We start from the raw sequence: 22,415 nt of genomic DNA, 5'->3' as shown, positions 1-22,415 counted from the left end.
ACGCGATAACATTAATCAAAAGGTTAAATATGGTAGAGGTACCTATAGGTATAGGAAGATGTGGTATGAGTGCCAATGAGAAAACTCTCCATCAAAATAACAAGTTATAAAAGTAAACCATTATAGGTCAAGGTACGGCATTCAACACGGAGCCTTGACTCACACCGAACAACAAGCTATAAAGGGCCCCAAAATAACAAGTGTAAAACCATTCAAACGGGAAAACCAACGGTCTAATCTAAAAAAAAAACAAACGAGAAACAGGAAACATGTACAAACTACATAAACAAACGATAAATACTGAACATCAGATTCCTGACTTAGGACAGGTGCAAACATTTGCAGCGAGGTTGAAAGTTTTAATGGTCCCAAACCTTCTCCCTTTTACTGAGACAATACTATAACATCACACATAGAAAAACACAGGATAAAATATCAACTGTTTGGAAGGCTTAACTCAATCAAAAAACGTAGACTAACACACTATGAACGAATAAAGGAGTAGGTCCGGTAAGGGCTCATTTTGGCCTCAAATTTCAGGTTCACCTGACGAAAGATTTTGGGCACTTTTTAAACAGTCAAGTGTTTATTTCACTTGAATCAGTTAGTTTATGTAAAAGATTTTAACTGATTTAGTCATTAAAAACGCTCCGATGGAAAATCTATCAAATATGCAGAAAATGTCACTTTTCATATAGTTTTTGTCAAAAATGAAAGTGGCCGCATCCGTGTTTATCCTCAACCTGTATATATGTTATTTATTATCATTAAATACAACTTACATTTCAATATTAGAATGAACACGAATGCGGCCACTTTCATTTAAGACGAAAACCGTCTAAAATTTGACGTAAATGCTAAAAGTTTGACGATTTCAGTAATTTAGCATGATTTAATGATGCTAGTTCCCGATATATGTGCATCGTATGGTTGAAAACAGCCCATATTTGTGTAGCAGAAGCATTTTTCTCTCCAATAAATAACAAAAGTTTACATTTTAATAATTTTGTAAAACTGCTATATTTTGGAGCCAAAAGGGGATCTTGTTTCAGATAAAGCATTAAGATGCTTAGAAACTCTACTTTCATGCAAATAGTTATGTTTAATTAATAATATTGAGAATGGAAATGGGGAATGTGTCATAGAGACAACAACCCGACCATAGAACAGACAACAGCAGAAGGTCACCAATAGGTCTTCAATGCAGCGAGAAATTCCCGCACACAGAGGCGTCCTTCAGCCGTCCCCTAAACAAGTATATATACTAGTTCAGTGATAATGAACGCCATACTAAACTCCAAACTATACATAAAACTAAAATTAAAAATAATACAAGACAAAAAAAGGTCAGATGTTCCTGACTTGGGACAGGCGCAACAATGCGGCGGGGTTAAACATGTTTATGAGATCTCAACCGTCTTCCTATACCTCTAGCCAATGTAGAAAAGTCAACGCATAACAATACGCACATTAAAATTCAGATCAAGAGAAGTCTGAGTCTGATGTGAGAAGATGGAAAGATTTCTAACAATATGAGCAGCTGTAAATTTCAAAAAGTAACGATTTTGAATGGAAATACAACTTTTTGAAGCAAAACAGCTGATTGGTATTTATTTTTAAATTATTATGTATACTCAGTATACTATCGAAATACTGAAAATAAATGAAAGTATATTTAAAAAACATTAACTGTTTACAAAATTATTTTTTGAAAAGCTTAGGCTTTTCTACCTCAGGAATAGATGACCGTATCTGTATTTGGCAAAGCTTTTTGGATTTTTTTTACCCTCATTGACAACAAAGGTGTATCTCAAAAATGATCAAAATTCGTTCAAAAACGTTTCGAAAATGTGGAATGTTAACCAAATTCATCTGTTTCATGCCAATCGAATCTATGTGAATGTATTCCGCTAAAACACCAAAATATTTTAAATTATACAAACAAAAAATTATTACTTATGGACGTTACTCTACGAAACATAAGCGCAGATAGCCAAAATTCTCGCCCTGTTTCTGACCAATCTGCATGTAGTTAACCAATTACTAACCAATATGTATCACTGAATATCAGGCAAATGACAAACAATAACTTGGTAATAATGGTTAGAATTCTGCCTTTGTTTGAATATGTTTACCTTTATGAGTATGACTCTTTACCTGCGTATAATCGATTCTAGTATATCCTGGCACTTTGCCTAAGGAGCTTCACTTTTGAAAAAAATGTTTAAGTTGTTATTTTTAAAGATTTTACTTTTTTCTTTATATATATATGCATATATTTGCATCTCGAAATCAAACACACGTGTATAATTGAAATGCATAGTTGAACTTAATAGTTATACCGACGTTTTATGTACGCAACACAATAAAATAAATCCACATTGCTCGAGAATTTAAGAGGCCGTTTCAAATCGAAGATTGGCTGCCAATCTCCCAAGCACGCAATATTAATGTGTAAGAGCAAATATAAGTTGTTCCGTGATCAATCGCATGTGTCCGGTTAGGATGAAATGTCTTCCTGCGGTTTATTTAAATTGAGAGTACGGTTCATATTCATCTTCTCACTCACAATTTGCATTTATATATATTTTTATATTTATGGCCCTCCCCTGTTAACGTTTCCTTTTCACCACTTTTCAAAATATTGGATCCGCATCTGGCAACGACATCTGGTTATGTTTTGTTTTCAATTTTACTCACCTTACAAACTTCCATTTATTATTTGTTCTGTAAAAAGAATTCGGTGACCCCCTTTTAATTGTTTAACAATAGATATGGAAATAAATTCTATATTATGATTTACTTCAAGGGATAAAAAAAAATGCCTGGATATGCATGTCTTTTGTATTTTGACTCCGCCATCATTCCCGGTAAACATTATAATACAGAACAATCCCCAATAGAACGCACGTTAATTTGAAAAAAAATGTGTATAGGGACTTTTTATAATTTCATTTTATGATAAACGAAAAATACTTCTGTTTAGAAATATATCGATTCTCAAAAAAAAAAAAAGGTTTCAATATTTCTTAAATAGTCAGACAATATCATTCAACATATTTTTTCACTGCAACACATATGATTAAAGATAGATAATCTATACAGAAAGACAGAAAATTATATATAAAGTGTAGGTCATATGAAACTTAAATTAAAAACAAATGTTCATAATAAAAACCATGGTTAGAACTAAACCAGTCCCATTAGGTCCGTACGTCGAATTACGGACATTTGTCTTTTTTTTTGGAAATCTCTATTACTTCTTAAGTACCAGAAAACATTAACGTGAACCTATTATTAGTTTCCTGAACATATCTGACAGATCGTTGGAATAGTTTCAGACAGCTCTATCTAATGCTATTGTTATTCAATAGATTTTTATTATTTATGCTAGTAATAAATTAGAATATGTATTGTCTCTCTTTATCTAAATCTAGAATTAGCTTTAGAGATGTTAGACGGAGTGTTAATTCATTCAGTAAATGATGAATAACATCTTTCAACAAGCGATACGAAGCCAGTGAATTGTTCAAAGTTATTTTCTGAATCAGGTAAGATGTAAATTATGTTAAGTTTTAGTTTACATATTTATTTGATAGTAAAGAATTAATTTTTGGTTGTCTTGTATTTCTCATAAAACTTTCAATGTCTGCTACATGTTGATCAGTAGTCTAGGTATGGATAATTCAAATGTTAGTTGTTTTAAAGAGAGCAGTAACCATTTGTTCAGGGAGTGTTCAAATCATGTTCAGCTACAGCATAGACCTTTCTGTGACAGGAATTATCAAGAAAACTTTCAATTTCTTTTCAAATAAGGTACGATGTTTCGTAAAGAAAGGGTGGGTTCAGATAGTATCCTACTTTATACATGTTATATAACCCAGGTGCTCAGCAGAAACTATTCAAATGATTTTAACAAAATAAATATTAATCTTTCTATGTAAATTGACTGTTAGAAATAATTTTGTGTGCCAAAAAAAATGTATGGTTAAGTCAAATACAATATTCAATAGTACCGTAGATGAAAACAATAAATAAACATTAATGCCCATATTTTATTGACTTTTTTTCATTCCACAACAATTTTAATTGTGTTCTGCTTGTTTAGTGTTACCCTTTCCCGCCATGTTTAAATTCAAGCGTCAAGCTTCTACTAGGACTTCGTAAAATGTCACCAGTGTCTGAGTAGAAAGTTGATGAACCTGGGGTATACCAACGAATGTCTAGTTATTTTTTTTAAGACAGTTCATTGAGAGGTGCCAAAACCTTGTTGATAAATATTCCATATCACTTTCAGAGATAATACACGATAGTTTGAAGTATAGGTTCTGGGTACTGTTTATTATCTTAATAACGAGTTGTATTATTCTTTCCTTTGTCTTTATGAATATTGTTTTTACTGTTTAGTTTTTTTTTGTAAAATCCATTTGACGTGGCTCTGAACTACCGTGAATGTGTTATTGTGCTATATCAATATTTTTGTATTTTGTCTTTTATTTTTGACAATGTGCTTTGTCTATATACCTTTTTGTGTTTCTTTTACACATGTGACTTGGTTATGCACTTATGCTTCTCGTCGTTGTTTTTATGCTATTTGTTTTGCATTATTGTCTTTCATTTTTTGACACTGTGCTTTGTCTATATATCTGTATGTGTTTCTCTGTTACATGTGGCTTGGTTTTGCACTCAAACATCTTGTCATTGTGTTATTGTGGTTCGGTAAATTTTTGTATTCTTGTCTTTTATTTTGATAATGTGCTTTGTTAATATACCATTTTGTGTTTTTTGTTTGTGTTGATAGTGAGTATGACTATAACACAATGTTGACTACTGTTTCCTCATTGTTTGCCATTTTATCTAGTATGTCTGTTTGTTTTGTTCACACATTGTGGTTTATATAATGGAACTTAATACAACAGTCATACAAGTGGAAGGTCTAGCTAGATTTAAACCAGGTTTAATTAACCATTTTCTACATAAAAAATGTCTGTACCAAGTCAGGAGTATGATTTGTTATCCATTTGAATGCTGTGTTTGAACTTTTGGTTAAAGACTTTCATTCTTGAATTTTGCTCAGAGTTCGATATTTTTGTTATTTTACTTTTTAGATATTTTGGATATGATTTCGAATAGTTATTACGCTTAAAAACTTATCTTGTAAAGCCGAAGAATTTTTTTATTGTGAGAGTTACAGTATATCCTCTCTCGTTTTGTTAGTGTATCGCTATCTTAACCAGAAAATGTAACACCGCAATTTTTTTTCCTCTTTGTGTTGTAACATTCTCAGGAATTTTTTGACGATTGTGATCGAATCGATTCGATGAAATCTTATACATGTAGTAGTTATCTACCTTTACCAAATAAATTTCTCGTTATCTTGTTGTAACTTACATGTATAAACCGTTAGCCGTATAAACCTTGAGTCATTTTATTTAAAGTTCTCGGTCTTAACTTAGAAAATGAGGCCAATGTAAATGTGAACTTTTGCTTTTTTATATTCGCATAAACACGTTTAAGTATATATTTATATATACCGTTCTGATCCCTAACATCACTGAAAAGACATATATTGTCGAAATCTAGATCTGGTGTACAAAATAAATATTGACACCTTGTGTATGTGGCATAACATCTTAGCCACAAGTTTATCGTTTTTTGTTTAGTATTAAATTTATATTAAGATCCATTTTGTTACATCTCGTCATCAATTTTATTTGACAATCGCCAATGGCAGTCAGCAGGGTTTAATAACATCAGTTGTCCGACCTGTTAGTCAAATGCGTTTTGTTAAAATATACTCTTTCACTTTTTTGGTCTTTTGGAAAATGTTGTTTGTGCTGTATTTAGACCCTTCTACAACGAAATTTGTTTTACGTGCACACGTATAAAAATTGCGGTTGTTATCCAACGCAATCATAGGTTTGAACGTAGTTTTCAATTTAGACTCGTTTATACATATATATAAGAACTAGCGCAAAATGTTTTCTTTATAGTACATGTATAACATTTGGTCTAAACCAATCCAATAATATCTAATAAAAACTATTGCCCCTGAAATGTTTAATTTATAGTAAATTGATCATTATTTCAGATTGATACATGATTAAGCCATAAGGTCCTATATTGGGTAACATATGACCTTTAAAAATGTCAACAGGAAGTGATCTTCAGAAAAGTGGGAGTAGACATCATCACTTTTTTCATAGAAAAGTACTCTGAAACAATTTTTTGTCAATGCCATTCATAAACATGTCATTTGAGACCAGAAGTGACCGTCAATAAACCAGAAGTATCTCAATACACTCATAATAAGTACATAGAAACTGTATATTTTTGGAAACAATGAAAAAACAGCTATCCTATAAACTCGAAAGTGAAGTTTTCTAAACAGAAAGTTGCGATAATTTCCCTTTTTCAGTCAGCAGTATATATAAACCATATATTTTGGTAATCTTAGTTAATAAAGCTTTCCAATGAGACCGAAAGTAATATTTCCTGAACCAGAAGTAGCCAATTATCTTTCTTAGTTCAAACTAATATATATAGAAATCATATATTTTAGGTATCAGTATAAAAAAAACCTTTCATTGGACGCCAACAGTAACTATAAGTAAATGGAAGTAATTTGTTATTAATTACTTGGATAATTGATGTTGAAAGACCTTCAATTGTTCTCTGAAAAATTAGTTTCCTATTCAACTTTGATTTTATATTGCGTAGATCTACATTTAGATATGCCATATTTGTCGTCTAAGTCGTTATCCTACTTTAATCGTGACGACTCAGAAATAGCAAAATGTGAATTATATGATTTGAATCAATGTATACTAATATGCCATTTAAGCAAAAACGAAAATAGAACATAACATTTGAGCGAAAACAATTACAAGAAGGACAAAGGAGAACGTCGTCCTCTCTCTTTTACTCTTTGTCACCTTGGGGAGCTTGAAGTAGGATTTGGAGCATAACATATTTAATAAGATTTTGAGTTAATGACGCACAAAAAGTTTAAAACATATATTTGTTCAAAAAGAACACAACCCAAATCACTGGCATTATACATTAAACGGTATTAGCATTATAACTGATATGTCAGGAATCTGACACATTATTTACCGCTGGCAGTACGATGTGTGGACGTCTAGCAGAATCTTGTCCTCCTAATGTGTTTGACTCTAGGTGCATCAATATGTAACCTCAGAATTTTAATGCAAGTCACAGATTGACTTGTAATTGATAACAGTAAGAAAAGTGTCAACTGATGCGTGATTTGTTACTTCGATTCGTTTGGTGATAGTTGTTATCAAGACTTTTCGTTAGGTAAAATTGTCATGAAACCCAACAAAACATTGCAACTTTCTCTGGAGTTTAAAAAGCTATCCCAAATAAAGGTACTGTTCTCGGTTGAAATATGTGACCTTGACAGAACATAACTTGACAATGATGAAAAGCAATTCACATGAATTTCTCATTCTTTACAGGCTAAAGCAGAATAAAAAAAAGTACACCATGTATGTTCTTGTAGCCATGCATATTATATAATTGTTTAAAAGAACTTATATAAATTATATAAACAAATATGTTCTTTATTCATATAAAGTTTTACAGTAAATTTCGCTCAAATGCCAAGGTAAGGGTAATATTTCGCGGTACATATTATATGATCATGATAATGTCCGCGCTTAAATAATTGATTGTACATTGTTTTTTTTTTACTTTCGCTAAAATTTCATATTCCTGTACTAGTTAAATGCTAAATAAACTCATAATAAAACAACAATCGAACACACAATCACCACATTTATACTTTCTAAAAGAATATGTTATCAATTTGATCAAAGTTGGTAAAAACAGTAACAGTACATATGGTACAGCGCTAGCAGATATGGGTTTTTTAAAAGAGGGACGAAAGATACCAGAGAGAGAGTCAAACCCATAGATAGAAAATAAACTGACTACGCCATGGCTAAAAATAAAAAGACAAACAGACAAATAATAGTACAGAAGAAACAATATAGAAAATAAAGACTAAGCAACACGAACTCCAATACAAACTTTGGGTGATCTCAGGTGCTCCGGAAGAAGGGTAAGCAGATCCTGCTCCACAGGGAAGAATTTCACTGAATACCATAAATCAATGGGCTTGCAATGAGTAACAAAAGAGGGGAGAAAGATACCAGAGAGACAGTCAAACTAATAGATCGAAAATAAACTGACAACGCCATAAATAAAACGTATTATCATTGTTTGTTTTAGATCTGGTCTTTCTATCAACATTTTTATAGAAAAACAATAAAATATGGGGGTCTCCATGTATGAAAGAAAATCCTTACATCTAAAACAGAAAACAAGAAACCCATAACAATTTTTTATTTTGTCAAACTAATGATATAATTTCGTTATAAGCATTAAGAACGTTTAACTAATATAAAAATCGATAGCATTGATTTGTCATTAGTTATAATGTTAATGTTGACAAGGATAATGACATAATCACAGTGAGACATAGACGGTTACGTAAGAGTATACGTGATTTAGCTGTACCTTAACATATGATGTCTAAGAAATAACAATACAGAGGATTAATTTATAATCAATGGAGTTACATCGTTTATAATAATTTATAAATGTCACATCTTGTTAATTATTCACATTAATACAAACAACAAACAATGAACAAAATTAAACAATTGAAATACTTTGATTTGGTAGAGATATGTCTTGTGATCCTTTAAAAAACTATTTGAAGATAAAGATAGAATACCAAAAGATAACGAATAAGGCCCTAAACCAGACTGGACTGTTTTATCGTATAATGAACAACTTTTTTTTGTAGTGAAAGAAGGCTGTGTTTTTCGTAAAAAGTAAAATTACAAAACTACTGAACTCCGAGGAAAACTCAAAACGGAGAGTTCCTAATCAAATGGCAAAATCAAATGATAAAACTCATCAAACGAATGGACAACAACTGTAATATTCTTTATTTAAAACAGGCATTTCTAAATATAGAAAATGGCAGATTGAACCTGGTTTTATAGCGTTAAACCTTTCACTTTGATGACAACAACTCATCTTTTTTGTAACCTTCTGTGAAATATTTACATATTTCAAAATCAGGACGCTAAGGTACTTTGCAGAACTGTGTGGCAAATATATATTCCTTCATGTATTAAGTGGCAGATGACAATTCGCTGCTGATAAAGCAATCTTCGTTCTTGTAAATAGTCAATAACTGTCAAGCATATAGGATAAGCATAGCCGAATTTTGACCACAAGAGTACCTTGTTATGTGTATTGTAAACATGCTGAGTGCATTGCTCTGGGTTCGAAGTCATTAAACTTTGCTCAGTGCTCGGAGCACCGAAATCATGCTTGAAACATGATATTCATGATTGATTGATTTTGGAGTATGAGTACAAAATCTGACATGCAAGTTTATGACTTACGGGCATTTTAACGTGCTGAGTGCATTGCTCAAATTGTGTAATATGTTTCTGTAATATGTTGTGGCTGTTTGCCGTATCTATTAACTAGTATCTATTTTTTTTTACATTTAAGATGTGAGCTGTTTAACCTCTTTTTCATATTTCCACATAGTTATTATTTGAATTGCATCCGTGGTTGGCTAACACAGACTACATCAAGAATATTGTATTATGATTCTGATGTTGGAGACTGGTTTTTGCCAAGTACTTTTATCAATAAAAACACTGGCAAAAGTATATTTACGCGTTATGCACACTTTATTGTATGCGTAGGAAGTTTTAAATGTTAATATATCAGTAGATCGTCACATCTGCACAATATAATAATTAAGAAGAAATAATAAGAAAGCATAAAAAATTATCTTTAATTGAGAGATTGGAGATAATCGAGAGAGACATGTCGTTAAGAACTGACAAAAATCGCATGCAAATAATGATTTATTTTGGATTTTTCTTATTTACTGTTTCCATGGTTTCTGCAAGTAAGTATTTTCTACCTTTGATAATGATATAATGGTCCATTCGTTTTTTAACAAACGCAATTTTTGTTTTTACCTACTAATTGAGACAGGGAAAAATGTTTAAACTAAATATAATTCGTATATTTGCATCATTATAACAGATTTTGAACAAAAAGGAAATTTGTATTTAAACTGTCTCAAAGATAGAATAATAATTTAATGATCAGGCTTTTAGGTAATTTTCATGTGATCGTCAGTGTTGTAATAAATGATCCTCCAAATCATTATGGAATGTTTAAGCTGTATTGTAGTACACATACTATTACATGTACAAACAATCAGTAGAACTCGATCTTTATGTCCATTTCGGTACTTACTTGTACATATGGATATTATTACTCACATATGTAAAGCTTTGATTTCTTGTCCTTTTTGTTTTGGTCAGCTCTATTAACGTTTTATCAGATTTCTGATGTTTTAATAATTGGCCCCGAGCAGTACAGAAAAACACTTATTGTCGACATTCGCATCTTTTGCCTGGTCATTGGTACTGTTAAAGTTATTACATGTATATTTTTATACTAGATACATGTACCTCTTTATAAGAGCAAAAGAGCTAGAATGAAGTGACGTTGCGTCTATTCCAATTCACAATTAAAAACCAACTGTTCAGAGAATAATTGAAGGTCTTTTCACATCAATTTTCTAAAAAAATTTATGAGAAGATACATTCGATGAACTCAAAGTTACCAGTCTATGGAAGAAGCGATTCGATAAAAGCTTTTCTTATATCAACGAGCGATATTGTCTTATATCAACGAGTTGCATTGTGGGAAATTTCAGACGAATGTTAGCATTTGTACGAAGAAAGGCATATTTCTCGGTATAAAGTAATGACTCTTTTCTTAAAACAGGGTGACATTTAACATGACATACGTCTGGTGTATAATTTTTATGAGTTATTTTATGTAATAACAAGCAAGGTGTATTTAAACGAGAAAATTTAATTATTGAATAAATGAAATATAAATACAAGATTTATCATTTGTAGATGTACACATTCTATAAATATCATGTAGCAAATTCAGTGGAATGCAATTGAGATGAATTCAATTGTTTGCTACGCTAAAATCACCTATAAGTCAACGATACTGCTATATTTAAAAATATCAATGCGATATTTGTCTTATATCATAGCGATGGTTTTTTAATATCAAAAATTTATGAATGCGATACTTTTCTAATATAACTGCTATAGTTTTCTAACATAGAATTAATACGATGACACGTCACAATGCATGTCAAGAAAACTGCAAACATAATTCACAAACTTAGATCATGACCAGTTCAATGTTTTAGGATCAACATCACTAAAATTTCGTAACTGTAACACAATTAACGCTTACATGAACTTATCAATCCGAAAATGTTGCTTGACCCTATTGATAGTTGAAAGTGTTAACAACCTGTTCAGTCTGTTGTTTTCAATCACATGGTTTAACCAACTAACTTATTACATGTTTAACCCCGCCACATTATATATGTATGTGCCTTTCCAAGGTCAGGAGCCTGTAATTCCATGGTTGTCGTTTGGTTATGTGTTACATATTTGTTTTTCGTTCATTTTTCATTTTTCTTTTATATAATAAGGCCGTTATTTTCTCGTTTGAATTGTTTTACATTGTCTTATCGGGGCCTTTTATAGCTGACTATGCGGTATGGGCTTTGCTCATTGTTTAAGGCCGTACGGCGACCTATAATTGTCAATGTCTGCGTTATTTTGGTCTCTTGTGGACAGTTGTCTCATTGGCAATCTTACCACATCTTCTGTTTTGTAATTCTATTTGAAGTGATGATGCAATGGCGGAATTTAAAAGCGGTTGCAAATACGTCTACCGACCTATTAGATTCTAATTTACTGGTCACACTGCTATAGTCTACTCACCTTGGTAATATCGAAATAGACAAAAAATATCATTACTTAAAAGAAACATTCATTCAAACAATCCAATCCAATACAGCTCCAAATTACAATGAATATTCAGATGGTAAAATCAATAATCCAAACAAATTAAAATGTACAAATGCTGATGTCCCGCTCTTTGAAGATACCAACTGAGTAGCCTCAGACTATAAATTGGACAACTTCAGATACAACGAAAATCAAAAATCTTGTCAAACAGAAAATATATTTATTATTAACATAGCAAAAGATATTGAGAAGGAAGACAGTTTTTTTTTGGATATCAAAGACTTTTCCCCGTTGGTAAATCGATATCTCTATGAACATAATCAGCTCGCCGCGTGGACGCTCTTTTACATCGCAATGACCGTGAGGGTATTCCGATGTATTGTTGCCACAGAGATTTGACTTTCGTTTTTGGCTAGTAACCGATCGTATAAATACGCGAACTTTTCTTAGTGCAAAATAACAATCCGTATCGCTTGTTATAAATTCATTTCTTCAATGAGTACTAAAAAAATGTTTAGAACACAAATAAATAAGATGTAAATGTCTTTTCACGTTAGAAATGTGTATATTCGTTCATTCGTTCATTGTGTAATTATTTACGTTTTGTGATGGAGTTAAGTCTGCCAATTGATATTTTATCGTGTGTTTTTCTATGTTGTGATGTTATGCTATTGTTTCAGAAAAAGGGAGGAGGTTTGGATCCATTAAAACGTTTAATCCCGCTGCAAATGTTTGCACCTGTCCAAAGTCAGGAATCTGATGTACAGTAGTTGTCGTTTGTTTATGTAATATATACGTGTTTCTCGTTTCTCGTTTTTTTATATAGATTAGACCGTTGGTTTTCCCGTTTGAATGGTTTTACACTAGTAATTTTGGGGCACTTTATAGCTTGTTGTTCGGTGTGAGCCAAGGCTCCGTGTTGAAGGCCGTACATTGACCTATAATCATGGTTTACTTTTTGGATGAAGAGTTGTCTCATTGGCACTCACACCACATCTTCATATATCTATATATCTTTTCTTTATTCCTAAATTTAGATTGTTCAGTTGGAGGACTGGAAAGCAGTTATTTATAAGGGGAAATTTTAAAGATTTATAGATATAAGAAGATGGTGCATAAGTTCGAATGAGACGACTTTCCATCAAAGTAATATTTTTTTTTTAAGTAAACTATTATAGCTCAACGTAGGTTCTTAAACACGGAGCCATGGCTCATGGCGATCCGATGGTTACATCTGTTGTAGAGTTGTCACTGACTCAGACGTACTTATAAATATAATTATTTTCTGTGACTGTATATTACATTAATTTGTAGGATCCTTTACTATAGATAATTTAGCTGATCTGTAACAATAACATCTTCATGCCTTATATATCATGTACTGTAGTAAGCCGCTAGATTAAAACTGACGAGGAAAGGTAACACACGGCCAGCGAAAGCACTTTTTTTGAGAGCCCAGGTGGTCGTGTGATCTAGCGGGACGGCTGCAGTGCAGGCGATTTGGTGTCACGATATCACAGTAGCATGGGTTCGAATCCCGGCAAGGGAAGAACCAAAAATTTGCGAAAGCAAATTTACAGATCTAACATTGTTGGGTTGATGTTTAGACGAGTTGTATATAGCAAATTTACAGATCTAACATTGTTGGGTTGATGTTTAGACGAGCTGTATATATATATATACAACTCGTCTAAACATCAACCCAACAATGTTAGAAACGTACTTATATATATACAGCCCAGGTGGTCGTGTGGTCTAGCAAGACGGCTGCAGTGCAGGCGATTCGGTGTCACGATATCACAGTAGCATGGGTTCGAATCCCGGCGAGGGAAGAACAAAAAATTGCAAAAGCAAATTTACAGATCTAACATTGTTGGGTTGATGTTTAGACGAGTTGTACATACATAATGTACACGGCCATGTATCACCATCATTGATAGTGATCCGATGGATAAATCTGTTGTAGAGTTGTCACAGACTCAGACGTACTTATATATAGCAGTGTCGGTGAATATGGTGCTGAAGTTATATTATGCTTATTGTGAAACTATTGTTTTAATGCTATTTTGAATACGTTTTTGTTTAAATTTCTAGCCAGGGAAAATAGCTGTTGTAATGAAGCAGTTCATAAATTAATGAATTAATGAAATACGATAGATAGATACAAAAAATAGGTCTTAGTTGGTTGAGACTTATCGAGTTTGGTTCAGACTAGGTCGAGTATCATTCAGAGTAGGTCAAGTTTGGTTCAGACTAGGTCAAGTATCATTCAGAGTAGGTCGAGTTAGGTTCAGAGTAGGTCGAGTATCATTCAGAGTATGTCGAGTATCATTCAGAGTAGGTCGAGTATGGTTCAGACTAGGTCGAGTATCATTCAGAGTAGGTCGAGTATGGTTCAGACTAGGTCGAGTATCATTCAGAGTAGGTCGAGTTTGGTTCAGACTAGGTCGAGTATCATTCAGAGTAGGTCGAGTTTGGTTCAGACTAGGTCGAGTATCATTCAGAGTAGGTTGACTATGGTTCAGACTAGATGGAGCATGGATCAAACGCATATTAAATGGTCGAGTAAAGGTCGAGTACAAGGTCAGACTACAGTCGAGTATTTTCAAGTGAATTTCAGACCAATTCAGACTAGTCGAGTAAAAATCAGTACGGTCGGGTACAGGTATAGGCCATTTCATACTTTTACTGGTTTGTAGTGAATGGTTAGTGTTCAATTGTGAGGCGTTAACAAAAAAAAGTAAATAAAAAAGACAATATTGCAGTTACTGTCACGTATGGGCTAACCTCTACAATTTGATTGCAACTCGATTTACTACCGAAATGTATGAATCTTTAGATACATATACAAGCGTTTTATCGATCATTTAACCAATCAAGTCATGTCATATTTCCTGAGTGATTAAGTGAGTTTGCATGGCATTTAATTCATGCATGTAGGTAGACTTTGGCTTTTGTGAATATCCGTTTTTCAAATGTCAATAAAACTTCATACTTAACTCATCAAATGACAGTATAGTATTGATCAAATGAAAATAACACATTTTTTAAATGTTTAAAAGCATACGAGGCGCTGAATCCCAAAGTTTTACATAATACTACAACACTCCCACATCCGCGTTAAAGGATTGGAGTTATGTATCAAAATCCTTCTGTTTGAATCCGCCCTTTTTTTTTTACCTTACTATAATCATATCGTTTTAATTAATTAACAAAACTTAATAGTGGTATTGAGGTGGAAGAAAACTTGATTCATAGTGTCTATAGTGTAATATTGAAATAAATAACTAATTAATATTATTCTTGAATTGTCGTTTTTACGTCATGCCGGATAACAAATTGGATCTTATTAATTTAATAGTATAGATACATAGTTAACTAAGATAACTTCTAAATTTGCAGGTCAAAATATCACTTGCGAGATTCCATGTGAGTTGAGAGGTAAAACATTGGATATTTTTATTGGGACGGACATTGTGCGAGGATATTGGACGTTTGAGAATGATGGTGTAACAAGTTCTTATACCGTGGCCGCTGGCAGCAGCGAATTTACGAATGTTTTAACCTGTTATGAACGTATTGAACGATTCATCCTCTTCAGGTTTTATTACTTATTAATTGATATGTTTAAGAATCATTTTAAAGGATTACATGCTCTATACAAAATGGGATTTTGACCAAGGCAAAACTACAAAAGCATTTAATATTATCACCGATTAGAATTCACACAAACTGGCACTTTTTAAAATTAAATTGGGTGTTAATTGAAGTTGTGTCGGAAGGGATATTTTCCAATTCAGATTTTGCTCTATTCTAAGATTGACTATAGCATATCATTTGACAGAGCTTTCACAATTTGGGAAACATAAACCAAATTCATTGTTTTGGATAAAGAAAAATATTACTTCGTGTAGATGAATTCATCACAATTGTTTTATCGACATCATTTTTTTTTGTTGGATTGACATTTTGTCTTCTAAGGTAAATTGATTGTTTACCACTACTGGGTGGCTTTGTTTTGTTAACATATGAAGTAGAATTCATATAGAACATGTAGAAAGACGACTTTAACCTGGCATTAATGACACATGTGATAATTTCAATTTCCCAATTGTCAAGTTATCATTTCTTCCCAGTAACATACCCTCTGCTCTATCATATGTCATTTATATGTATTAGCCTATACTTTACGCTCGTGTATTTTCGCACTTAATTGACTTCAGTAAAAGTGGTATATTTCTTAATTTTAGTTTAGTTTCAACTTATTTATTTATAGTGGATTGGGAAAACAAATTTTGCAACTTATATTAATCCCTTTCCACTTTGCGGGTGCGAGTGCTGCCTTGTAGCGGCATTATCCTGCTCTCTTTTTTTTATAAGATCTACAAAGGTGTCTTTTACGTGGAAGAGATATGACTCTCTCTTAACACGAGTCAGACATTTATCGTCCCCTCCCGATGGACTATCATCGTTTCCTCAAGACCATACTCGCAAATGGTGTCCAAGGAAAGCCGAAAATTCAGTCCCTTAAATTTTCATCCCGGAACGTATTTCTTATACAGAACCTGCTCTAATAGAATCCCAAGGAAAAATTACTGAAATCGATACTACATATCTATAGTCATCATTACATTAGGTATAACCGATCCGATATGTCTTTGTCGCAACTCACTCGCGGCATACTTTACCGGTATTAGATACCAGTATCATTGTCCCATCTGTAATTTTACCGAATGTGTCTAGTTTTCAATTGTGACCTTTTTACTAAGTATGAATTCGCATTTATTGCATTTTCAACAAGATGACCTTATCAGGGGTTGAAGTCATTTAACTTTGCTCAGTGTTTTGAGTACAAAAATCGTGCTCGAAATATGGAATCCAGCATTTTGATTGGTTGATTATGGCGTAAAAGTACAAAAAACTGACATGAAAGTTTTATGACTTCAAGGCTAGTGGGCAATTTTTCGCGCATTTACATTAATTTAATTATCATTTATATTGCTATGAATATGATTATAAATCAACTGTTGATAACCCTTTGAATTTTTCGAATGTGACAAAATCGTTCCAAATGGTGGGTCGACAATGCTCTTAATAAAGCTTTTACTTTAATTCGCTTTTTTATGGATAAAACGCGCGTCTTCCTTCAAAATGTTAATCTTGATATATAAGGCGAGTTTAATACTCCTGTCGGTTTACCAGTTGCTATCCCATTTGGAGTTCATGTGATTCCCTCAGCGTGTTTGATATCTGGATTTGACTCTTCTCAAATGATTTACGATATTTGAACATCGGTATAATGCTAGGGCATTCGTTTTTTTTTATTTCTTGGTCTCACAATGGGTATAAGAACAGGATAATTCTTCATCCGAAATCGAGGTCGTTCATGTCTTATATTTTATTTCCGTTAAGGAAAATAAATGATTCACAAACGATGAAATTGATATATATTTACTTAATTTTTAAGAGTGGACAACCTCGAAGAGTTTGTATGTTATATTTTTGACTACAATTCTGGTATGACACCTATTTCATTCAGCTTTGGAACTGCAGGTAAGATTATGTTAACATATATACTGATTCGCTGCAATTGGGTGGGGAGGGGGTCAGTGGTGAAAATATGGTTTGCCTAAATAAACAAAAAAATCCAAATTCATAATAGAGTTTAACATGTTTAACATGTTTTAGTATAAGTCTTTAGGAGCAAAATAATTGAATACTGTTTTTTTATGTATAAAGAGTTAAACTGTGGTTGCCTTTTCATTGTTTGTATTATTATTTTTTTTATCAATCATTGTCATAAAGACTGACATCTATAGACAATATACATATGCGTAGTTAAACCTGGATACGGTATACCTCAATTTGATTAGATGTTGTTATGGAAGCTATGAATCTAAGTATAAATGCGTGAGCATACATTTCTACAAACAAAGCTAGCAAGCAAAACAAAGTATTTCTCTACAAGCTAATTGACATTCTTTCTAATGGTTTTTAGTAAAAACTATTTTAACTTTAAATCGTCATTTAAATGACAAGAATTAAATACTGCTGATAGTCTAATGAATCAATTAAAACAGTGAAGTTGTAAAGAAACTACACAATAGAACTTCTCCACTGAAATAGTTATCAAAGGTACCAGGATTATAATTTAATACGCCAGACGCGCCTTTCGTCTTCATAAGACTCAACAGTGCCGCTCAGAAAAAAAAGTTGTATAGCCAATCAAGTACAAAGTTTAAAAGCATTGAGAATATTTACATTCATGTTATATAGTCGAGTCTGTCTAGCTTTATCTTAATTAGTATAATCACAAATTATGGTTATCCGCAGACTAACTTACATTTTTTATTCAAAAGCTAAAACTTTTACGACCGCAACTGATGCATGTGAACTTTGTCATCCTCAAGGAGGATTCAGAACATTAACAGCTATAGGTAAATTTATAATTTTATGCCACATTTATGGGCATTATGTTTTCTGATCTGTGCATCCGTCTTTTCGTTCGTTCGTCCGTCCATCCGTTCGTCCCGCTTCAGGTTAAAGTTTTTGGTCCAAGTAGGTTAAAGTATTTGGTCGAGGTAGGTTTTGATCAAGTTGAAGTCCAATCAACTTGAAACTTAGTATACATGTTCCTTATGATATGATCGTTCTAATTTTAATGCCAAATAAGAGATTTCACCCAATTTCCAAGGTCCACTGAACATAGAAAATGATAGTGTGAACGGGGCATCCATGCACTTAGGACACATTCTTGTTTTCCATGGTTTGCTTTCTCAAAATACAATAAATAAACTCATCATAGATACCAATAAATAAACTCATCATAGATACCAATAAAGTGTTGGTTGCTCTTTTTTTTAAGAACAATATTTCTGAAATATAAGATAAACAAATCGATAATACAAAAATAACGAACCTAAAAATGCAAATACAATCTTGAAAGGTCCAGGCCCTTGGTTGTACATTATAAGCTATTTACAATTTTGCGTTATTTTACAAACATTTGACTTTAAAACCGTCATGTCTCTAAAACAACTATGAAACAAACCAAGAATAATATTAAATTGTATTTGAAACTATATATAATAAAATGATCAACATAAATGCACGGAGAAGGGAGCAAAGTATTCAATAACACTATATGACTAAAGCCAGAGGATGTCGGATATTTGACAAAAAGTCAAGCATAAATCAGCTAACATCCTTGTACTTCTTTTTTCTTTCTTTCTGTGACAGTTTGTCACTATTACTGACTCATTTAATAGAATTGATTGTTTAGTTGATAAGAGATTCTAAGTTAAATTTAATTTAAATAAGTTTTTTTTATCTAATTTATGCAAATGGTATCAGAAGTTGGATATAAACGTAAGTATACATTGAAATATAGCATGTATCAAAAATTAAAAAAAAATGGTTATATCTTTCAGAAGTTTTATTAACAGAAGTTAATGCGTACTTTCACCTGAAGTTTAGTTTATTACAGTTTTTTTATGAAAAATTAGAAAGATATTTTTTATAACACCGAAACGCTATGTCCAGAATGAACTGTTTGAAAACTTTGCTCATGTTACAAGGTTATATGATCAATGTTTCAATGAAGTAATATACTCACATATAGATGACAGAACCTAAGATTCGCGAGCTCATATTATCGCATTGCTCTTTAACGTTACTTAAACACACAGCAAAATTGAAGTTTGAGTCGGGCCATTTAGACCGACTATCCTAGGGTATCTTATAAACATAAAAATGGGAGTATGATTGAAACAACCCGAACAAATATTGACGCTATCCATCACTTGACATGCAATATAATCATATTTCAACACGATATTTTATTCAAAGACTATTATGATATAAAATATATATATAAAATAATGAATCTGAACAAGTGAATTTAAGTCATAAACTTGCAAATGTCAGTCTTGAATACTATTAATCACGAGCACATTCCATTGTAAAGTTTTAAACACATTAAAGCGTAGATATTCTTTACTTCAACTAGCGTAAGTCCTTCACCATTCCAAACAAAGCGTGATTTTAACAGCAGTGTTCATTGAATAGACATAATAATCACTGATTTTCAAACTTTAAAATCTGAAAGCATAAAAGTAACTGTATATATTTTACTGGCTGTATAGTGATGGTGATTTTTTTTTTTTTTTTTTTTGCTTATCTTTTTTTTATTTATCGCTGTAGCTACGAACCCAGCTTCACTTCCGTGTGATACGGTGTCATATTGTTCAGGTGAATCTCATTGTGGCGCAAATGACACTCTACCAGAAGGGTGTACAACAACTACCATAGCAACAATAACCGAACCAAAGACTGATGCAACAACTAAACCCACAAAACGATGTCATAAAAGAAGACGTCAAAAACTCGTTGGAAGTACTTGATAAATTGCATGCATATATTGGTGATTTTGAATCTGTTCAAAGTTTTGATTTTTCTACCCTATATACCACTTTGCCTCATATTCTTATTAAGAAAAAATTCACATCCCTAATTAACTGGGCATTTAAAAAGTCGGAATGCGAGTACATATGTTCAAACTCTTTTAGATCATTTTTTAGTAGCAATAAACAAAAGAACTATGTCAATTGGACATGCTTTGATACTATTTATGCACTTGAATTTTTACTTGATAACATTTTTGTTCGCTTTGGAGATTCCGTATATCGTCAAGTTATTGGAATTCCAATGGGGACTAACTGTGCACCACTTATTGCGGACCTGTTTTTGTATTGTTATGAGTTACAATTTATGACTAAAATTAGCAAAGACCCATCAAAACAACATTTGATACAAAAATTTAACAATACTTTTAGATATTTGGATGATATATTGGCTCTAAATAATGACGACTTCAGTATGTATACTAAAGAAATTTATCCTGTAGAACTTACTTTAAATAAAGCTAATGATAACAATGACCACTGCCCTTTCCTCGATCTTGATATCTATATCATAAACGGGAAGCTTAATACAAAAATTTATGATAAAAGAGATGATTTTTCATTTCCTATTGTTAATTATCCATTTTTAGATGGTGACGTTCCCTTGTCACCATCTTATGGTGTTTATATATCTCAACTTGTACGATTCGCTCGTGTATGTAACAATGTATTAGATTTTAGCGAGAGAAATTTATGTATTACTGAAAAATTATTACACCAGGGTTTTCGATATCACAAACTGGTCAAAACATTTACTAAATTTTATCACCGGTATAAGGAAATAATTCGTAAATATAACTCAACATGCAGACATCTTATACGTTCAGGTATTTCACATCCAAAATTTTATGGAAATATTCTTTATAAAGCACAAAAATGTCAGTATTCTCCTCAGAAACTAACAAAACCTTTAAATAGACTTATTAAAAGGGGGTATAGTTACGATACTGTTGTCAGGTCATTAAAGATTGCATATTTTGGCTTTAACATTGATTCACTGATAGGGTCTTTGCATCGGAACTAAACACATTTATTTCTTAAAAAAACAGTTGTTGGCATGACACGGGTTATGTTCTTCTCATATATTTTATGATAGTATGATACTAAACCCCTAACGGGAGGGATTGTACCTGATATGCATATGATGAAGACATAATCTTCCAATCAGTTTAATTGAGGTCTGGAGCTGGCATGTCAGTTAACTGCTAGTAGTCTGTTGTTATTTATGTATTATTGTCATTTTATTTATTTTCTTTTGTTACATCTTTTGACATCAGACTCGGACTTCTCTTGAACTGAATTTTAATGTGCGTATTGTTATTGTTTTACTTTTCTACATTGGCTAGAGGTATAGGGGGAGGGTTGAGATCTCATAAACATGTTTAACCCCGCCGCAATTTTGCGCCTGTCCCAAGTCAGGAGCCTCTGGCCTTTGTTAGTCTTGTATGATTTTAAATTTTAGTTTCTTGTGTATAATTCGGAGTTTAGTATGACGTCCATTATCACTGTACTATTATGCATATTTTAGGGGCCAGCTGAAGGACACCTACGGGTGCGGGAATTCTCGCTACATTGAAGACCCATTGGTTGCCTTCGGCTGTTGTTTGCTCTATGGTCGGGTGGTTGTCGCTTTGACATATTCACCATTTCCTTTCTCAATTTTATCATCCCTGAACTCATCCGCCATCTTTCGGACTTATTGAGTTGAATAAAAACAGTTTGATCTATTCATTGAACTGGACATTAATTGTAAATTCATTTTTTTTCTTGCCATTTAAGATTCCGGTTAAAACTGAAAATGCTGTTCATATCAATAATCAAACGATGAGTCCCTTCTTATCTGTTGTGTTATATAACAAAGAAAGTGTAGTATGATTGTAAATGAGACAACTCTTAACAAGAGCCAACATGACAGAGAACTTTAAAAAAGCTATCGGTCACAGCATGGCCTTCAGCAATGACCATTGTTTAATGAGCATTTAGGCTTGATTATCATTATTAATTATTGATTAATATCGACAAGAGTAACATTACG

The 22,415-nt window shown here is 32.4% G+C and overlaps 1 protein-coding gene across 2 annotated transcripts; it reads left to right on the top strand.

Annotated features, from left to right (window-relative positions):
• Window positions 1-9,796: 9,796 nt before the first annotated feature.
• LOC139488920 (uncharacterized) lies at window positions 9,797-22,182 on the top strand. 2 transcript variants are annotated; one of them, XM_071274888.1, is made up of 7 exons: window positions 9,807-9,967; window positions 15,321-15,519; window positions 17,386-17,471; window positions 18,278-18,355; window positions 19,272-19,286; window positions 20,121-20,294; window positions 22,044-22,182. In XM_071274888.1, the coding sequence occupies exons 1-7, from the start codon at window positions 9,883-9,885 to the stop codon at window positions 22,052-22,054; spliced, it is 648 nt and encodes a 215-aa protein (XP_071130989.1). In that variant the 5' UTR covers window positions 9,807-9,882; the 3' UTR covers window positions 22,055-22,182. The 2 variants fall into 2 exon arrangements, with proteins under 2 accessions (XP_071130990.1, XP_071130989.1); XM_071274889.1 differs by lacking the exon at window positions 18,278-18,355 and having other exon boundaries at window positions 9,797-9,967.
• Window positions 22,183-22,415: the final 233 nt, after the last annotated feature.

The sequence above is a fragment of the Mytilus edulis genome, chromosome 9 (genome assembly GCF_963676685.1).
Source record: "Mytilus edulis chromosome 9, xbMytEdul2.2, whole genome shotgun sequence".
Taxonomy (NCBI): Eukaryota; Metazoa; Mollusca; class Bivalvia; order Mytilida; family Mytilidae; genus Mytilus; species Mytilus edulis.
This window is presented reverse-complemented; position numbering and strand designations above follow the sequence as displayed.